At 37.9% G+C, this 19,148-nt stretch overlaps 1 protein-coding gene across 1 annotated transcript in view; it reads right to left on the bottom strand.

Annotated features, from left to right (window-relative positions):
- Positions 1-19,148, bottom strand: part of VWC2L (von Willebrand factor C domain containing 2 like) — a 148,280-nt gene that overhangs the window by 127,188 nt on the left and 1,944 nt on the right. Inside the window, exon 2 of the mRNA XM_036318537.1 lies at positions 17,630-18,092. Within this exon, the coding sequence (XP_036174430.1) occupies positions 17,630-18,019 (390 nt within the window). The 5' untranslated portion in view covers positions 18,020-18,092. The remainder of the gene's footprint in view (positions 1-17,629; positions 18,093-19,148) is intronic.

Raw genomic sequence — 19,148 nt, 5'->3', positions numbered from 1 at the left:
TTTATATTTTCATTTGCAATTACTCCAAGCTAATGTAAAACTCAAGTATATTGCAAAACAGTTGATAAAATGCCCAATAAAAAATTATTCATTATGAAGTACAAAAAAAAGTCCCTTCATTCTTGAAAATTCTTCATTATAGTTGAAACACAACAGTGACATTATATCAATGGCTTTTTTTCCCTTAAAGTTATTTTTCCATAAAATATGTATTTAAATAGACTTTGGGCAGGCAATCCTATAATTACATACTGACTATTCTGATAAACTGGTCATCTATTGAACCAATTTTTTTTCTGAATGTTTTCAAGGAGTCTTATGACAATAAAATGCAGCTTTTTCTGAAGTATGAATAATAACATACGGAAAGAAAATACAGATAAGGAGAATGTAAGCAAAACTATCTTTCTTTAGTTACAATCACAGATTTATTTTTTTAGGTAGGCAAGCACACTTATCAAGGAAATATCAGTTTGTGTTTAAAAGGAGGGTGGTGTTCTTTCAGCCTTTAAGATCTTAAGGGAACCCAGTGGAATAGACAAAAGCTAAAGGATTCAAGATAAAGAATTGTATAAAGCATCACACCTATACTTGTGAAATCGCTGAGAAAAGCAGCAGTCTCTAGTCCTTCACTGATAAACTGGATTGACAGTTGACTTTGGCACAAGGAAGGTCCTTGACAATGAACCAACTATTTTCAGTAGAGCCTGTATGTCTCCATGCCAGGGATGCTCCTCCAATCACCCATTTATGCAGAAGGGAAAAAATGAGTAACATTATAACTTCAAAATTTTACTTTTTGACACTGAAAAGGACAGATTATTGAGATTACTTAAAAAGCTAGTAATCTATAATATCATGAAACAAGGCCCATGTGTGGGTGGGGGAGAACACATCACCATTAGAATTCTACGACCTGAAGGAATTATGTGAGAGGCTAATATGCCAGTCCCATTCTATGGGAGACATTAAAAGGAGGTGATGATGGAAAAGTGAGAGGGCATAACTCAGCCTGCTGGCCTTACATGGTGACATTGGATTGAGGGCCTCTGGTCATCTAGGAGAGAGGAGTCGTAGGCCTCGTACAACCAAATCCGTTTGTATTGGGAGTGCCAATCACATTATTACCTAAGAAATCTCTCTTTGCCACCCTCGGTATTTCTCTGGACAAAAATTTTCTAATAGTTGAAATTTTTTTCTTCATTTTCCGTAACGTTCTCTTACATGTTACAAAGAGGGAGTAATTAAAAATTAATAAAGTAAAGTGCTTTATAACTGCTAATATTAAAATATATTAATTTTCAACTTTAAATCCCAACAGCAATTTCTACTAAATTTTAGACTTCATTATTTGATACTTACTTAACTCACAGCTTACCTCATTCGACAAAAATACATTGAGATGGCTTATGGGCAATAAGATGAAAGTATAAAAAATCTTGACTGAGGAGTTGCTTGATAAACCTTTCAACTTTAGTGTGCATTCTTATGCAAGGTATAGCAGATGCAGTCATAATTTTGAAACTATGTATACATTTGCTAGTCTTATTGCCCAGTAGGATTTGGTTGTATGGAATAAGCACATTTGGAACTCAAGTCCTGCCATTAAATACTATTGTTTTACCTTGGCCAGATCACTTAAAACACTTGAACCTGGGTTTTCTCATTTGTAAGATGAAAGTAATAATAACCTAATAGCAATAGGGCTCTAATTTTCTCACTTGATTTTTATGAAACAAAAAGGAACTTTTAAACTATGTGAACTTGTAAAAAAAATATACTGTCGTCATCATAGCTTTCAACTTGACCAGTGTTTCTTTTCTTTATTTCCCTTTGTATATTATCAAGGAAGTTCCAAATTAATCAGACATAAATTATTTTTCTTAAATGATGGCATACACATTTTCATTTTTAATGATTTGAAATATTGAATTTGTAAAGAATATATATTGTTTAGAGTTTTGAAAATAATCTGGGTTTCATCTCTAAAATTTACACTCAGATCATGACTAGACTGAGAATGACATTGGACAACATTTTTAGATAGTTAATTAGATTCTTATTTACAAAGATAAAACTTCAATCATTAATCAGATTTGTGACAAAAAGAGATTTTTTTTTTAAACAGGGTAACTTGAGATCATATTTTTTGAGTCTTGATTGAAGTCCTTTCTAGTTTCATTGTGAATGTCCTAGAGTTTCATTAACAAAAAGAAAATTCTGTATGATTATTCTTTTTTCTCTCTCTAATGAAGCTTTCTAAAACTCAGCAGCCAAAGGTTTGTTACTTTAACAGGATTGTTGGAGAAAAAGTAAAGTTATACTGAACAATTATTTTAATTTTTTTTAAATTGATTTTAGAGAGAGAGAAAGGGTGAGGGAGAGAGAGATAGAAACACTGATGAGAGAGAACATTTATTGGCTGCCTTCTGCACACCCCCTACTGGGGATCAGGCCACAAACTGGGCATGTTCCCTGACCGGGAATGGAACCAGTGACCTCTTGGCTCATGGATCAACGCTCAACCACTGAACCACACCAGCCGGGTGTAGACTGAACAATTTAATTTTTTCCTAGTCATATTTAGGAAAGGGAAATAAAACTAATTTTCAGTAAAAATAAGTGCAGTTTCAGATAACTGTGGCTCTTCTCTCACTATAAAGAAAAATGAAAATTTGGTAACTGCTGGAAGTTTTTACGTTGACTATGGAATTTCTAAGTCTGAAAAATTATCATCAAGGTCCATGTTTGCTGTTGTTTTAAATTTGTAGTTCACTGATGTAGGAATTAGAAAACCAACAACAACAACAACCTAAGTATACAAAAATATTTGTAGTCAATTCTAACTGCATTCAGAATTCAGGTTTTGTTTGATTGTTTTAATGGATGGGAACGCACTTCTTTAGACGCATACTTCTTTATGGCCATGGGAGTTTTTAAAATGAGATAAATCGAACCCTGTAAAATGTGGAGCAGGGAAAGAATTTTCCTCATGTTAGCAATGTACTATACACTTCGACAGAAAGATACGGGACTTAATGTGAAATATGTGAGTTAGAACTGAACACACATTTCAGGATATAGGACATGAATATGCCGACATGGGAAATGGCCCTCCCTACTGCGTCTCGCATAATGTCCATAGTGGACTTACAGAAGCTGGCCAGGCGTGATGGAGTGGGCACTAAGTTGGAGTGAGAAGCCCTACCTTCTCATTTGTAAAATGAGAATAAAAATGTCTAAGGACTAAATCATTCAATGAAGGAGCACTGCTGCAAAATATTTCATAAAGTTGTCAACAATTACTTGTTTTCATCTGGTTGTGTCACTTCCCTGATCCAAGCCCTTCCTTGGTGCCTCTCTACTCAGTCCTGGCTTTAGCCCCAGCCCCTTAGCCTGGCACTGACATTGTGATCTCATCCCATGCTCCCTCCTCACTTTTCTCTCTCACTTTTTTTCTCCTCTGTACCCCAGGTTCTGGCCACTAGGGTTACTTCGTATTTCTCTGTACGAAGCAACAGAGAAATTTTACTTTTGCAAAATTTCCTACTTTGTCTAAAATGCTTTCAATGAACAGAAATTACTACTATTAAGATACCTTCCTTCAGACTGAATTATTCCTTTCTTTAGAGGAATTCCTAGATCAGTCATTACAGGACCCCTGTTGTTAGTGGTACCTGTATTACTCCTATGATAGACTAGGAGTACCTGGAAGGTCAGATTTATGCCTTATATATTTTGGTGCAGCCCCACAAGACTACCATTTCTCCATACTTAGTAAAATGAGACACAATAACATCAAAATATGAATTATGTAAGGTGACTTGAAAAGATATAATAATGGGCTGAATAAGTAAGCAGAGAGTACATATATATATATATATATATATATATATATATATATATCCTATCTAATAAAAGAGAAACATGGTAATTAGCCATAACTTTGCCCCTTCCCATTGGCTAATCAGGGTGATATGCAAATGAACTGCCAGCCGAGATGGCTGCTGGCAGCCAGGCAACTGATGCGAACAGGAGGCTTGCTTGCTCCAGTGATGGAGGAAGCCAACATTTCCCACCTGCCACAGCCCAGCTCTGATCTGCTCTCTAAGAAACATTGTTACAAATATAGAAGCTAAACAAAACCCCAGAAACCTGCTTTCAGCCAGCCGGAATCTCAGAGCTGGAGTCGCAACAAAGTTTCAAATACAGAAGGTAAACAAAGCACAGAAACCTGCTTTCAGCACCCGAGGTCTGAGCTAAAGCCAGCTCTCAGCTCCAGTGACAGCCATAGAAGGTAAATAAATCCCAGAATAAAAAGAAAGGGAAAAAGGAGAGGTTGGGAGGAGCTTCAGTCACCTGCCAGCCTGAAAATGGCCCTCAGCCCCTCATCCAGACAGGCCAGGCACCCCAGTGGGGACCCCCACCCTGAAGGGGGTGTGACCAGTTGCAAACAGCCATCATCCCATTACCTAGGCTGACCAGGCACCCAAGCGGGACCCCCAACCTGATCCAGGACACCCTTCAGGGCAAACTAGCCAGCCCCCACATGTGCACCAGGCCTCTATCCTATATAGTAAAAGGGTAATATGCCTCCCAGCACCAGGATCAGCGGAGCACTGAGGCCTCCCAGCACCAGGATCAGCAGAGCAGCTAGGGCTCCCAGCACCGGGATCAGCAGAGCAGCTAGGGCTCCCAGCAGCGGGATCAGGGGAGCCGGGAGGCCTCCTGGCACTGGGATCAGCTGAGCAGTGAGGCCTCACTGCCCCTGTGTCAAGCGGAGCCACGAGGCCTCGCAGCACCGGGATCAGCAGAGCAGCGAGGCCTCCTGGCCCCTGGAGCAGCGTGATAGGGGGCAGCGCCCCCCCCCCCCCATCGCCCTGCGGCTCTGTGTGTGACAGGGGGCGGGGCCACAACCTCCCTATCTGCCCTGCTCTATTCGTGAAAGGGGAAGGCACCCCAACCCCCTGATCGGTGCCTGATAGGGGGGAGCTCCCCAACCCCCTGATCGGCCCTGCTCTGTGTGTTACAGGGTATGGAGCCCCAACCCCCCTGATGGGCCTGCTCTGTGTGTGACAGGGGGCAGCGCCCCAACCCCCTGATCGGCCAGCTCTGCATGTGACAGGGGTGGCGCCACAACCCCCTGATCCGCCCTGCTCTGTGTGTGACGGGGGGCAGCGCCCCAACCCCCTGATCGGCCAGCTCTGTATGTGACAGGGGTGGCGCCACAACCCCCTGATCCACCCTGCTCTGTGTGTGACGGGGGGTGGCGCCGCAACCTCCCCATCGAACCTGCCTTGAGTGTGACAGGGGGCGACGCCCCAACCCCCCAATTGGCCCTACTCTGAGGGTGGCAGCGCAACCTCCTGATCTGCCCTGCTCTGTGCATGACAGGGTGCGGCGCCCCACCTCCCCAATCGGCCTTGCTCTGAGCCTGACCAGGGGCTGCGGAGCAGGCACCTAGGGATTGGGCCTGCCCTCTACCACCCAGGAGCGGGCCTAAGCCAGCAGGTTGTTATCTCCCGAGGGGTCCCAGACTGTGAGAGGGCACAAGTGGGGCTGAGGGATACCCCCCCCACCACTAGTGCACAAATTTTTGTGCACCGGGCCTCTAGTATTCTAGTATATATCTAAGGACTAAATCATTCAATGAGGGAACACTGGCGCAATATATATATATATATATATATATATATATATACACTTAATGATGTAATGGGAAGTCTATTACATTAAATTAAAAGTACCTACTTGTCACATAATTGGTAGAGAGCACTTGGGATATCCAAATAATGGAACTTTCATTATCTTTGTTTATCTATTTCATTGGAGGATTCTCGGTAAGTGGAAAGTTATCGTTACACATAATAGTTTATATATTTAGGAAAGTATAAATATTATAATAATATATATTTATATTATATATAAATTATTATATATCCATGCAAAGTATCATATACCCAAGAGCAAAGTTGTACTCCTTGGAGACAAGCAGATAAAGAGATATGAGCAATCATGTCTACTGTTAAGTTTGTATATAACACAGGCAAGTTTGCTTAAAACAGGCAAATCTGGATGCATTTTAAAATTTACCTGTTTGAAAAGAGATCCCTGAGACCACCCACAAGCAAAGTAGGTCCTATATTTATCAATACCCAAAGATTTTATAACATTCAGGAATGGAGGTTTGAAAGATTTGATGACAGAACAATTTGAGGGAAGTGGAAAGGGAAGAAGAATAATTTGATTATAGATCAGAAGTTGGCAAACTTTTCCTATAGAGGCTCAAACAGTAAGTATTTTTGACCAGTGAGGGTCAGATGGTCTCTGGAGCAAATACTAAACTCTGCATGCTGGTCTAAAGACACAATAGACATAAATGAATCAGCATCACTGTTTCCCAATAGGACTCTATTTACCAAAACAGAAGGTGAGCTGGATGTGGCTAATGGATCATAATGTGCTGACCCTTATCTTAGCTTTTTGATTATATGTGACTGGCACCATTGTCATTATAACTTTAAATAAGTAATTTCAAAATTAAATTGTTTTATGCAACAAAATTAATCAATTCCTATAAATAATCATAGCAAATGTAATTTGGGGAACTTTAAAAAAAAACTAGACAATCGAGGATAAACTGAGATGTAAAGACTTTTTTTATTATTAACCATCCTGAAGAGTTGAAGAAATAAAAGATTATCTTGAATCATTAGTAAGATATTTCTTAAGCTGTGTTTCATTGAACTTTTATTAACTTTAAGATGTTAATAGAAGTTCTGAGGGGAAAAAAAGTGTTTTACTGTTACATAAATTTGTGAAATACTGGATTAAATGCAGCTTAGTAGTAATAATAGTAAAAATGTCCCATAGTTTTTATGACTATCTTTTTGTGTGCCAAGTTTTTACTATATCTGTTTTAGAGATGTGTACCCTAAGACATACTGAAGTATTTTAACATGTGCCTTGGTCATGGGGCTAGTAAATGATAGAACCCCCTCTAAAATCCAGTTTTCCATCACACTGTTGAGATCTGAGCTGTAGAACTGTCCATATTGACTCTCAGACAAACCTTTCAAAAATTTTCAAGCACTGTCAGTACACTAATGTGGTCAGCACATTTCTAATAGATGTCCAAGGAATCATCACGTCTTACATTTACTTGACCATGACAAAAAAAAAAAAAAATCCTTACAAAGATTCTCAGCGTGGCCAGTGTTCCCTAGAAGACAGTCTGAACAGGATTACATATGGCAGCAATTTCCAAGTCCAGCTTATCATTAGAATAATCTGGGAAATTTTAGAAAAAACAAAAATTTAAATAACTTTAATTGTAATTAAAAAGGGAGAGATCAACACATGTGAGTTTTTGCAGTATGCCTGCCTTAAACGATCTGATAATATGCTAATTTAAGGATATGCTTTTCTTCCAATGCCACATAACCTGAGACTTTTGCACACCCCACCCATTTCACACAATCCAGTCTCCCATGAAGTGAGAAATGAGAGATTGCAGAGTAAGAAAAAAAAAAATCAAGAACTTAGTCCTCAGTTCCTGAGAACACCAAATGTATGCAATTTAGTTCCTTACAAATGTATAGCTAATTTAGTTCCTTTGTTACTTCCTAGCATTAGTTACTACCTATGAAAATAGATAGTGTTTAATCTAATGTATTTGTCTTATTTTAGCCTATAGTTTGTTTAATTAAATAATTTTTCATTTTTTGACAAATGGCCCTCTTTTTATCAGAGCCTTTGCAAACTTAGAGTACATTTTGCAAAAGGAGACTGTGTCAGACTGATTTTAGTTATGCCAATATTTTATTGTTCTTGTGTACTTTAACTCTGGATTGTCATGGTGATAGGTCCTGATATCACATTTCTATAGACAATTGGCTGAAATTAATCTTTGCATCCAAAATATTTATTAGAAAGGAAGATGCAAATAAGCAATATTTTTCTGTTATAACTACAGGTGGTAAGCTGTCGGGGAAAAAAAAAAGATCACAGGAAAGCAGTGTATTAGTATCACTTTTGCCAATAATTAGTTATGTATTTGTTTTCACTGAGTTTCTGTTAGCCTTGGTTTACCATCTGTAAAATGCATTAGGCAAAACATATTTAAAGTTCTTTTCCAGATCTAAAAGTTCTAGTCAGCTCTTAGGACGTGTATACATGTATATAAGCCAAACCAATGGACATGGACAACAGGGGGATGGGAGCATGAGTGTGCGGGGCGGGGGGGCTGGAGGGAGGTTGGGGGCTAATGGGGGGGGATGAGGACACATTTGTAATACCTTAACTAATAATAATAAAAAAAGTAGGAAAGACCTAGACTATGAAAAACAAACCATAATACTTGCCTTTTATAAATAGAATTTATATAAACTCAGACATTAGAAATCTAATCCTATGCCAAGAAGTAACAATGGTAGTCAAAGGTCAGTATTAAAATAAAATAATTTCAAAATTCCATCCAAGTAGTATTTAGTTAAAAAAACACCTTTAAGCAGTTAGAATTTAGTTATAAATCAATATGTAATACTATAATTTTCAAATTCCCAATACTATTTACTCTTCACGAGACATATATAATGACACTGTAGTATAATATTCATCCTACAGCTTATTTATGGTCACATTGTATCGTAGTAGGGAAAACATAGGAGATGTGACTGCTATCCACTTTATGTTTTTTTTTAAGTTTTTATTGATTTCAGAGAGGAAGGGAGAGGGGGGGGAGAGAGAGAGAGAGAGAGAGAGAGAGAGAGAGAGAGAGAGAGAGAGAGGTCAATGATGAGAGAGAATCACTGATTAGCTGCCTCCTGCATGCCCTACACTGGGGATTGAACCCACAACCCGGGCATGTGCCCTGACCGGGAATCAAACTGTGACTTCCTGGTTCATAGTTCAAAGCTCAACAACTGAGCCATGCCAGCTGGGTGTATCCACTTTAGAAAACTTTATACAGCCTTAAAATATCATTTGAAAACTTTTTCAGGAGATAAAGGATTTTTCTTGTCACTTTAGTACTTGATTCACACTTTTCATGGTGTCACTAGTCCTTGCAAAGATGGCTTTATTGAGATGTCCTATGTGGCAGGCTGGAGGCAAGGGAATTGACAATGGAGGTGTGTTAGACTGAAATTACTGATGCTAATCAGTAGTGATGATAAAAGTACAAAGTCTAGACTCTAAAATAAGCCAGTTCCCAATTAACAATGGCTATTGTTTGAGAAAGATCACCTGGATAAGCAAAAGCACTGATCACTTCAAATGGCCTCTTAATTATGTTTCAAGCTCTTCCTGGAAAGCTTGGCAAAGTACAACTAAAACATAAACCAGTAAGCTTTCCTTTATAAACACTGCCTGATATATAAATCAAGCTGTAGGAAAACAAAATAAAACAAAAATCAGGAGAAGCAGAAACACAGGATTCTTATTATCTTAAAGATTTTTGTGAAGAATATTCCAGCTACCTCAAATTTAACACACACACACACACACACACACACACACACGCTTGAATGCATGCATACAGCAATCTCAATTGAGATTATATAGATTAATCTATAAAATGTGCATAAAATATGTAGACTCAATTTATGAAATAATATATAAAAAGTAGAAAAAAAGTATCCATATCATACAATTGAGCAATTATGTAGTCTGGAGACTACAGCCACAATTAAAAAGAGGCAAGTTTCTAAAACATACAAAACCTAGTACTATTGGAGTTAGTTTGGAAGGGGGACTACCAGATCACTCTGTTTTCTATTTCTTCTTCTCAACACCAGTGGAGAGTCAGTAAGGGATGGGCTGAAGTGTCTGCAAAATGGCTGCTGGCTGACCTCAACTCTGAGATAGTCCCTCACAATGACAATCCCCACAAATCTCAGATGTGGCTGCAAATCAAACACGGATTGCCCATGTGCACAGGGCACAGAAGCCAAGTCACAAATCTTTGTAGTCACTCTTATCGCACGGCTACCATCATTAGCAGCAGCATCTTGCAATACGAAGGACAGCGATATATATCAGTGGACAAGCATGAAAAACTATTTCTACATACAACTCACCCAAGGGCTGTCTGACTATCAATTCTCCTAAAATTTAAAAGCAAGAGATCTGTTCCAACTGACAACAGACTATTTCACCCTTTCCAGGATTATCTTGGAAGGCATTTATACTCACTTCCTCATTTAAAAAAACAAAACAAAACATTAAGAAAATCATTCCCACTTATCACTGGAGTTTTTGAAAAAAAAATTATTGTAAAAATCTGATCTATTTCCTAGATTCAGTATAGTTTTATAGCATTAAAAATGCCTAGTGAGCACAATATAAAAGGAGGAAAGGTACAAGGAACTTTCTAAATTTATGTTTTAAGAAATTTGACTTCTATTCTCTGAAATTGGTCAGAGATTATACGTATTAAGTAGTATTTCCCTAGCTACTTACAAAGATAGGACTTTCCCACTGAGAATATTCACCCTGAGACTGTGTGTTCTGCTTGCCGGGCTGAGCCTCAGGTGAGCAAGCGTCATCACTGATGGGAATGACTTCATCTGTGGTATTTTTGTAGAAACTTTAAAAGGGAAGCCATTCCTGAATTTACTTAAAGGCCATTTTAATGTTAAAAAACCACAACATACTCTGCAAAACAGAAGTTATTTTGCACAGTCAGCAGCTGTAGAATTATTAGTCTTCTCAATCTCAATACAGATCCACAATAATTATTATTATTATATAAAATTATGATAGTTTTGAGGACTTTCTTTAGATGGAATCTTACAAGTGTCCCTGGTAACTCCATTAACCATTTGTCCAGAATTTGTAAAACCTCTCTTGAAAAAAAAAATTTAAAAATCTCACTCATATACTCAAGATCTACACGTTTCTTTGTTATTAGAATAAATACAACCTTCACACTGTGTAGGCAGTTAGACAGACATAAGCAGAGCAAGGACAATGGGCCAGATACAGAAGGTCACCATGCCCTAGCCAGTTTGGCTCAGTATATGAAGCATTGGCCTGTGAACCAAAGGGTCCCAGGTTTGATTCTGGTCAAGAGCACGTACCTTGGCTGCAGGCTCCTCCCTGGTCGGGGCGTGTAATTGATGTGTTTCTCTCACATCATTATTTGTCTCTGTCTTTCGCTCTCCCTTCCACTCTCTCTAAAACTGGGGTCCTCAAACTACGGCCCGTGGGCCACAGGCAAATACAAATATTGTATTTGTTCCCGTTTTGTTTTTTTAGTTCAAAATAAGATATGTGCAGTGTGCATAGGAATCTGTTCATAGTGTTTTTTGTTTTTTGTGTTTTTTTTTTAAATTATAGTCCGGCCCTCCAACGGTCTGAGGGACAGTGAACTGGGCCCCTGTTTAAAAAGTTTGAGGACCCCTGATCTAAAAGATCCATGAAAAATATCCTCCCTTGAGGATTAACAACAACAATAACAAAAAGCCATCAGGTTGGAAAGATGCAGGTGCCTAGCAATGGATAATCAATTTGTAGGGTGGGACCTCACCCCAGGGTGACTTTTCCTCCCCTAGCATATTTCTGGTCATGATGTTTGGACCTCCTGACCTTTCCTCCCTAGAGATAGTATCTTGACCTCAGTTATATTTCAGCTCTAGGCGCAAATAAGCAATAAAACCAGCCACGGCTGATGTCAGAACCAGCTGCATGGAATAATGACCCCCATGCCCTGGTGCCAGCCAATCAATCAGTGGAGACCACAACCCTGAATGGATACACCTGGAAGGCTATTAAATATTCTATTAAGATCTTTTCCTGGGACCTTCCCTAAAATCTCCACCCTTAAAACCCTTAGGATGGAGGACCCTGTGTGCTCTCCCTCCTGGGAGCATGCCCAAGCCTTTTCCTACTCTCTCTCTCTCTCTCTCTCTCTCTCTCTCTCTCTCTCTCTCTCTCTCTCTCTCTCTCTCTCTCTCTCTCTCCCCATCTCTCTCTCCCTCCTTCCTAGGCACCTTACCATACCTTACCATTAGCTTCCTCACTACCAAGCTCCAAAGGCCCTTCCTTTACATCCATACTTGTTTCCTAAGCCTATTTCTTCTAGGAATTAATTCTTCTACCTCTGCAATTTACCAAATAAATGTTCTCTTACAGTTTCAGTCTTGCTCTGAATTCTTTCCTAGCCAGAACCCAAGTACCAAGGTTGCTGAACCCAGGTTTGGTTTGACCCCACTGGTCAGGTACCTGGTGCTCTTCCCACCACCTACAACATCTCTGGAAAATGCACTCTGTACCCCTTTCCTAGTGCAAGCATAGAAATGGTGCCTTTCATAGAAACGGTGCAATGGTGGTGGGTGGGTGAGGTGCAGTGAATTGTGCTTCTGCAAGGTGTTAACTATTAGTCCTCTCAATTGAGATTTCTTTACAGCCACCACCTTCCCATATTTTTTCCACACATTTGGTCCTTAGGTCCCAGAACATGTTGCCTTCCATTCTTTCTCCATATTAGAATTTTCCTTTCTACTCAAACACCTTTATGGATTTAATGCTACAAGAGTAGACATTCATGATGGGGCACAGATTAATGAGAAAGCTGGAGAGCCTATTTTCCTGTGAAGGTACCCACTGAAGAGCAAGTCAATTCTTAAACCTCTACAATTTTTATGGGCGGGATGATTTGGCAAAATACTCCATGTGATTAATTTTTTTGTCCTCTCTGCTTCTTTCATCCAGATTTAAATAGTAATGCAAAATTCAGGGCAAAAAGTAGGCAGCCTACCACAGTGGGAGAATATTGTGACTTTTTTTTTTTTTTTTTAAAGCAACAACATGTACATAAAATGTGCGGAATGAGAAAACAATCACACTGAAAACAATAAAAGAAAGAATCAAAACCCTGACCTGCTGTCTTTGGCCCGCAGTGGGAAAAGGACAGAAGTCAACGCCTGCGGAGAAAGGAAGATCTTGAGTGAATCCAAATCCTGAGTGAAGGACACTGGGTGTGGACTGGAGAAAATCACGTTAAAGTGCGACAGGCTGTGTAAAAGCTGAACCATCTCTTCCAGCTGCATGTAGGATAACCTTCAGTGTCTGACCTAAAACTAAATCAGTACGAGTTTTAAAGTATAAAAAAAATCCAAAAAGGCTAATTCTAGCTGAGTGAGAGTGATAAAAATACTGAGCAAAATAAGAAACGATTTCTCCCTTTGGGAAACTCAGCATAAGATAGTTAAGCCAAAGCTGACAGAGCCTACATTTCCAATCAACCTTTTTTTTTTTGTAGAAAATGCTATTGTAATGTATTATTTATAATCCTTATCTCTTCAGAAGTAGGCCTACTGTCTTTTTGCCTGGGTACACATAAAAGAAAGATGAGAAAATCTACTATATAGTGACCTTTATCTTAATTCAATATTACTAGAACACTGGGAAATTTAGAGTTTTCAAAAAAAGTAGAGAAATCCATTTTCAAAGCTTGCATCTGTCATGTTGAAAAAAAATCCAACCTTTATACATAACATTATTCTTCATATTGGTGACACTTGTGGCCCAATTTACATTTGAATTTGGTGATCAGAGAAGATTGAAGGAGAGACATGTTTTGCAACTGTGTAGAGTGAGACAGCACACCTAAAACAGTAGGTGGTCATTATGGCTCTCGGAGGGAGGCAGACTCCAAGATGAGCCTTGCTTAGAAAGAGGGAAGAAGACAAGTAGAAAGTCACAGGATGGAAATAGATGTCCCGTAAACAAGATGTGTCATCTTTAGGGGCCCAAAGATTACTCTTTATCTGAACGTCGAGTGCTTCTTTTAACTAATTAAAATGAAGAGATCAACACATAAACAGAAAGAAACTAAGGTATTTTAAAGGCACTCTAATTAACTTTTCTATTCAATGAGTTCAATCATAATCTGACTCATGTGTCACTCACCAAAAATGTATTGGATGCCTGCACTGTGGTTCATGTAATGCTAGGGTTGGGAGTAGAGGAGAAAAAAGAAAATTCTGTCCCTAGGCTTACAGGGTTCACTGTCCAGCGGGAGTGACAGGCTGTGTCAAATTATATTACTGTGGTGCAATGAAGGCATCCGAGGTGGTGAGGAGCTGAGATTCTGCAGCCAGGCTGCTTGAGTGTGAATCCTACTTCATACACTTTAGAGCTATATGAGGTTGGGCGAGCTACTTCCACTTTGATGCTTTGGTTTTGCCCGTAAAACAATGCTGAAAAAGTATAATACTCATACTGATATTATGAAATGACGTGCATGTTAATACATATAAAGGCTTTAACAGTGCCTGGCTAGGATTACGGTTCTTGTTCTAATGCTGTGCGCAGCAAGCTGTGCAACGATACAGGAGAAGAGTGAGACCCAGCTCAAGATCCTGCAGTAGAACAATCAGAGAGAGCTTTCCAGTGGGGATGAGACTTAAATGGAAATTTGAAGTAATCTGCTGGAATTTATACAAGTGTGTGACGGTGGAAAAGTATGGGACAGCATGCACAAGAAAACAGGCAAGAGAAGCCCCTGAGAGAAGTGTTTGGAGAGGTCGACGAGTAGAATCTAGGCTATCCTAGGCAATTTAGATTTTTATCCTAAACACAGTCCTGAATGTTTGTGCACTTATGCATGCTGGTCATCTCATTCTTTGTTTTCTGCAACAGTCTCACCTCCCCAGCCATCAATTCATCTTCAGCTCTTAATCAATGCTCTATTTAGTTACAAGGTTTAAAAAACCATATTAAACTAGGTCATCTCTATGCCCAACAACCTGCATTTTATTTCTTGTTATTCTTTAGACTGAATCTAAATATATTGGCCCAGTATTCAAGTTCCTCTCTCCATTGTCCAAAACATATACAAATTTACTTTTCTCATCATAATAGGATTTCATAAGATCCAGCTTATTTCTTGTTATTCTCTTCCTCCTCCTCTCTCTGCAGATTTTATTCGCACCAGTCTCTGATTTTGCTCAAGCAGTTTCCTCTTTGGCACTTTAATCTCTCCAGATCAATTTTAATTACTTGTTTTAAAACAGGCTCAATTTTGACCATCGTGAAGGAAAAGAAAGTTTGTTGACTAAAACCTTACAGCATGTTGATAAGTTTCTGACACCACCTTTCTTGGTGCTGAGCTTCACAGTAACACACTTTAGAGAGCTGCCCCACCCCCCATCCCATCTCTCTCCACTTTGTCCATGCTTTTCCATGAGTGGAGATTGTGTCTTCTAAATATCTTACTTTCCAATGTAAGTATATAAATACATCTATAGTATCCTATAGACTAAACAATACAGTAAATGCTTGGTAGATGAATATATTATAAGTAAGCATATCTCATCACATAACCTCCATAATAAGATTATTACATGAAAGTTTCTTACATGTTTAAAAATTAAATGCTTGTCTCTCGCAAGCTGAATTGAAAGAAAATCAAGATAGCAGGTTATCGCTGATATTTACTTAGGTGTATATACTTCACATAGATAAATAGAACAGTTTTAAAAAAGTTTTGGAATTCTTTCAATTGAATGACTTTTAATATTGGTCTTCCATTATAAAATGTAGATGAAGTCATAGAGAATTTACAACTTAGAGTAAATCCCTGGACATTAAAATTTAGAGGAATGAGAACACCATTTGTTCAATATCTACTGTGTACCAGTCATCACAAGGCTGCTAACTTTGCATAAATTATCTCATTAAATCTTTCTAATATCTCCTCCAAAGAAAAATAATTATTATGATGGTCATTTTTTAGCCGTCTGGCTCAAAAAAGTTTAAGGACTCTTTCCAAAGTCTTGAGTCTAAGTAATCATTTGGGATTTGAATCCTGGTCTATCTGGCTCCTGAGCCAAAGTGCTTTGAGAGGTTCTGTAGACTTTAGTTAGAATGGCAGTATTTAGGAATAGGTAAAATAACTTGACAATTTGGACAAGTAACAAAATTTCTTTGTCTCACCTCCACATTCTTAAAAATTTGTTCTAGATAATATTTAAATTATTGTAGACAAGTGGCATCTTAAAACACACACACACACACACACACACATTTAAAGATCTCATGACACAGAGAGTTAGGTGGAAAACTTGTTCACATCAGTGAGTTATATAATGACTACAGCAGGAACATACAGGCCCAGGCAAAAGTAGGTCAATAATAATAAATAATAAGTAAATAAATAATACAAGAATAAAGTGTTTCACATACAATTGTAAACCTAATTTTGCCAGTGCCAAAATGTATCCAATATTTTAGAGACCATAAAGTTATTATTAAATGTATTACACTCTACTATTATTTGATGTCAGTAATGGTAATTTGACTAGACTCTCAGGCCTCTTCTCAATGTTATGCCACAAAGTATTTTAATACATGAAAGAGAAAAGTCTAGAATAACATTTATGTGTAAGATAGTTGAATGTGATAATTATTTTTAAAAGCCCTCTCCTGTCTTTAGGAATCTTTAGAATGATTGGTTTTCCTTGAGTAACTTGGAACTAGTTTATACCCACAATCTGAAACGGACTGAATGCAATGAAAGGCTAATATACAGAATGCTCTCATTATTACTAGTTAAAACCTTTCTTCCACACATTGACTTCATTTCCCATTTGACTCTTGTGGAGGAGTTTGGTCAGGGCTAATGACTGAACATTCTTCTCACACATACACAGCCATCCTGAAAGTTAGCTATATCTTCTTCTGCTGATAAGGTTCCGAGACTTTGTCACTGAACTTGGTTACATGAAATTAAAATCTTTTAAATCAAGTCATCAGGATGACAGGCACTCCATGGCACAAACTGCCATTGCATTTCAGAAGGATAATTTAATACATTAATTTATAGCCTCAGGGCTCCAATCTGGCTTGTAAGAACCCCTAATTAAAACTAGCCATTGGAGAAAAGAGACTCTAAAAAGGAGAGAAAAATGAGCTCCAAGTTACTTGAAAATATGATAAAAGGCTAAAAGAAAGGCCAGGAAATACCATGGAGGCTGAAAAATTAGTCTTTTTTTTTTTTTTTTTTTTTTTTTTTTTTTACCACATTTTACAATGGACTATGATAAAATTTCAGTTCACTCTAGGATCCTGTAACTAAAAATACCCCAAAAAACTAATGATCAGAGAACAGAATGGGGACTCTGCTCTACAAGAAGTAGGTCCAGTGCATATTCTTAATATGAAGACCATAGTTCAAAACTGTGTCTCTCTAGCATTGCAGTTCCATACACTGAACAGATAGTCCTAGGTTATGGTTAAATGGCTCCAAATACAGGCTAACAAGCTACATCAAAAAAATCTTATAAAATTTAAACATTAACTTAATAGACATATAGCTTCCAATTAAGTGTTTCCATCAGAAAATACACTTTGTAATAACACAGAAGAAAATTTTAAGGGGAAAAAGATGGCAGCATGCTACAAATAATTCTGAAAGAAAAAATTATTGTGAAACCAATTAGGTATTGCTCAACAAACCAGTTAGCTATTTGTTGACTACAGTGGTACATATTCTAACTGGGTTATTGTTGTAAATTAAAGGGAAATTTAAAAATGTTTTTCCAGCTTTAATTTGAATGTAATAATTTACTAAGTATGTGGTGTGAAAAGTTAGTATTCAATAAACATGGATGGTAACTCATACCTTAAATTCCTCCAAGATTTTGTAATTTTTCCCATGATATTCACAAAAGTTTTTCACTTCTTTGCACTCAGGACAGCATCCATTGTGTTCCACTTTAGTACACTTTGGGTGAATTTTAGGGCATTCTGGCTGGTCGCAAACAGGTCCATCCAGAGCACAGACACAAGGGCAGTTGGAATGCCCTGGGAAAAATCGTTCTCCCAACTTGTATACAAAGCCGCTGTCATCCACACACCCTTTCCCTCGATAGTCATCGAAGATCAGATTGTCATTACTGGAGGTCTGGTCCCCTTCATCAGCAGGATAGTCTTCATGACTGATGGCAGCAGAGGTGACCAATCCAGGGATAACCAAGAGAAGTATGCAAGCTTCATGAATATGAAGAGCCATCCCCCTCCTCAAAGGCTTCTGGATGTGCTCCTACTACTGAATATACTCAGCTCCTTCCATGGGGAGGGGTAGGCTGAAAATAAATATTTTTAAAAAGTAATTTGACATATATACAGAAAATGTAGATTTATTTAACCCTATGCTCTTAACCTGTTTATTTGGGCTCTGTTTGGAAGATAGACTTGAAGTAGACTAAGTTCATGCAACTATCTATGCTTTATTATGAAGTCTAGAGACTTGATCCTTGGCAACATATATGGAGTTCTTTCAGATAAGAACCTTAAGCTTGAAGTCACCTTCTGATTTTTAAAGGTCTGGCTTTGTCTAACTTGTAATAGATTATTTTACTGAACCTCAAAGGGTGATTTTACAAGTGGTTACTTACCAATAACTCAGAGTACTTGAATTTACATTTTCTATTATTCTTTAAACTGTACTAGTCAGTGATAGAGAACATATATGCATTATAACCATCTGTACAAAAACTCATGAAATTAGTGAGAAAAATTCTACTTTTAAGGGAAAGGGAAGAAACCAACAATTGAATGTTAATTGTAATTGGATTGGAGCTATTATAAAGGCCTTCTGGCTTCTTTATGCCCATAGTTGGAGAACAACAATGGTCTCAATAAGGGTTTCTTGTTTTAGTAAATTTAAATCTGGATTTTGAAATATAGCCAAGAAGAAAAAACAGATAACTATTCTAGAGTGAATGAGAGAAAGAAAATTTAAAATAACAAATGATACAAGAGAACTCCTTGCATTTAAAATAATTACTTAAAAATAAATATATTCATATTATTGTCCACATCTTTATTTTACTCAGAGAGTAAGCTCCTAGTGGGCAGGAAAAATGTATCAGATAATTTGTATAGCAACTGGAATCTAGAATTTGTGTAATACTATTTGAATGTATCACTTTAATATATAATAAGTACCACTTAACAATCTTGAATACATATCTCTCCTTTGACATGCAAAAGATAATTTGCACAAAAATGCCAGAGTAAAACTATTGGTTTCATAGAATAGTAATGAAGAGTTTCCATTCATAGAAAATATTCCTTATATTCCTTATTAGTTTAGTAGCATTGACTCTTGTAAGCTTCACATAGTATTAGAGCTTGTG

Source organism: Myotis myotis, unplaced genomic scaffold (genome assembly GCF_014108235.1).
Source record: "Myotis myotis isolate mMyoMyo1 unplaced genomic scaffold, mMyoMyo1.p scaffold_m19_p_8, whole genome shotgun sequence".
Classification (NCBI taxonomy): Eukaryota; Metazoa; Chordata; class Mammalia; order Chiroptera; family Vespertilionidae; genus Myotis; species Myotis myotis.
The sequence above is the reverse complement of the archived record's forward strand: the minus strand, read 5'-3'. Positions and strand labels throughout refer to the sequence as shown.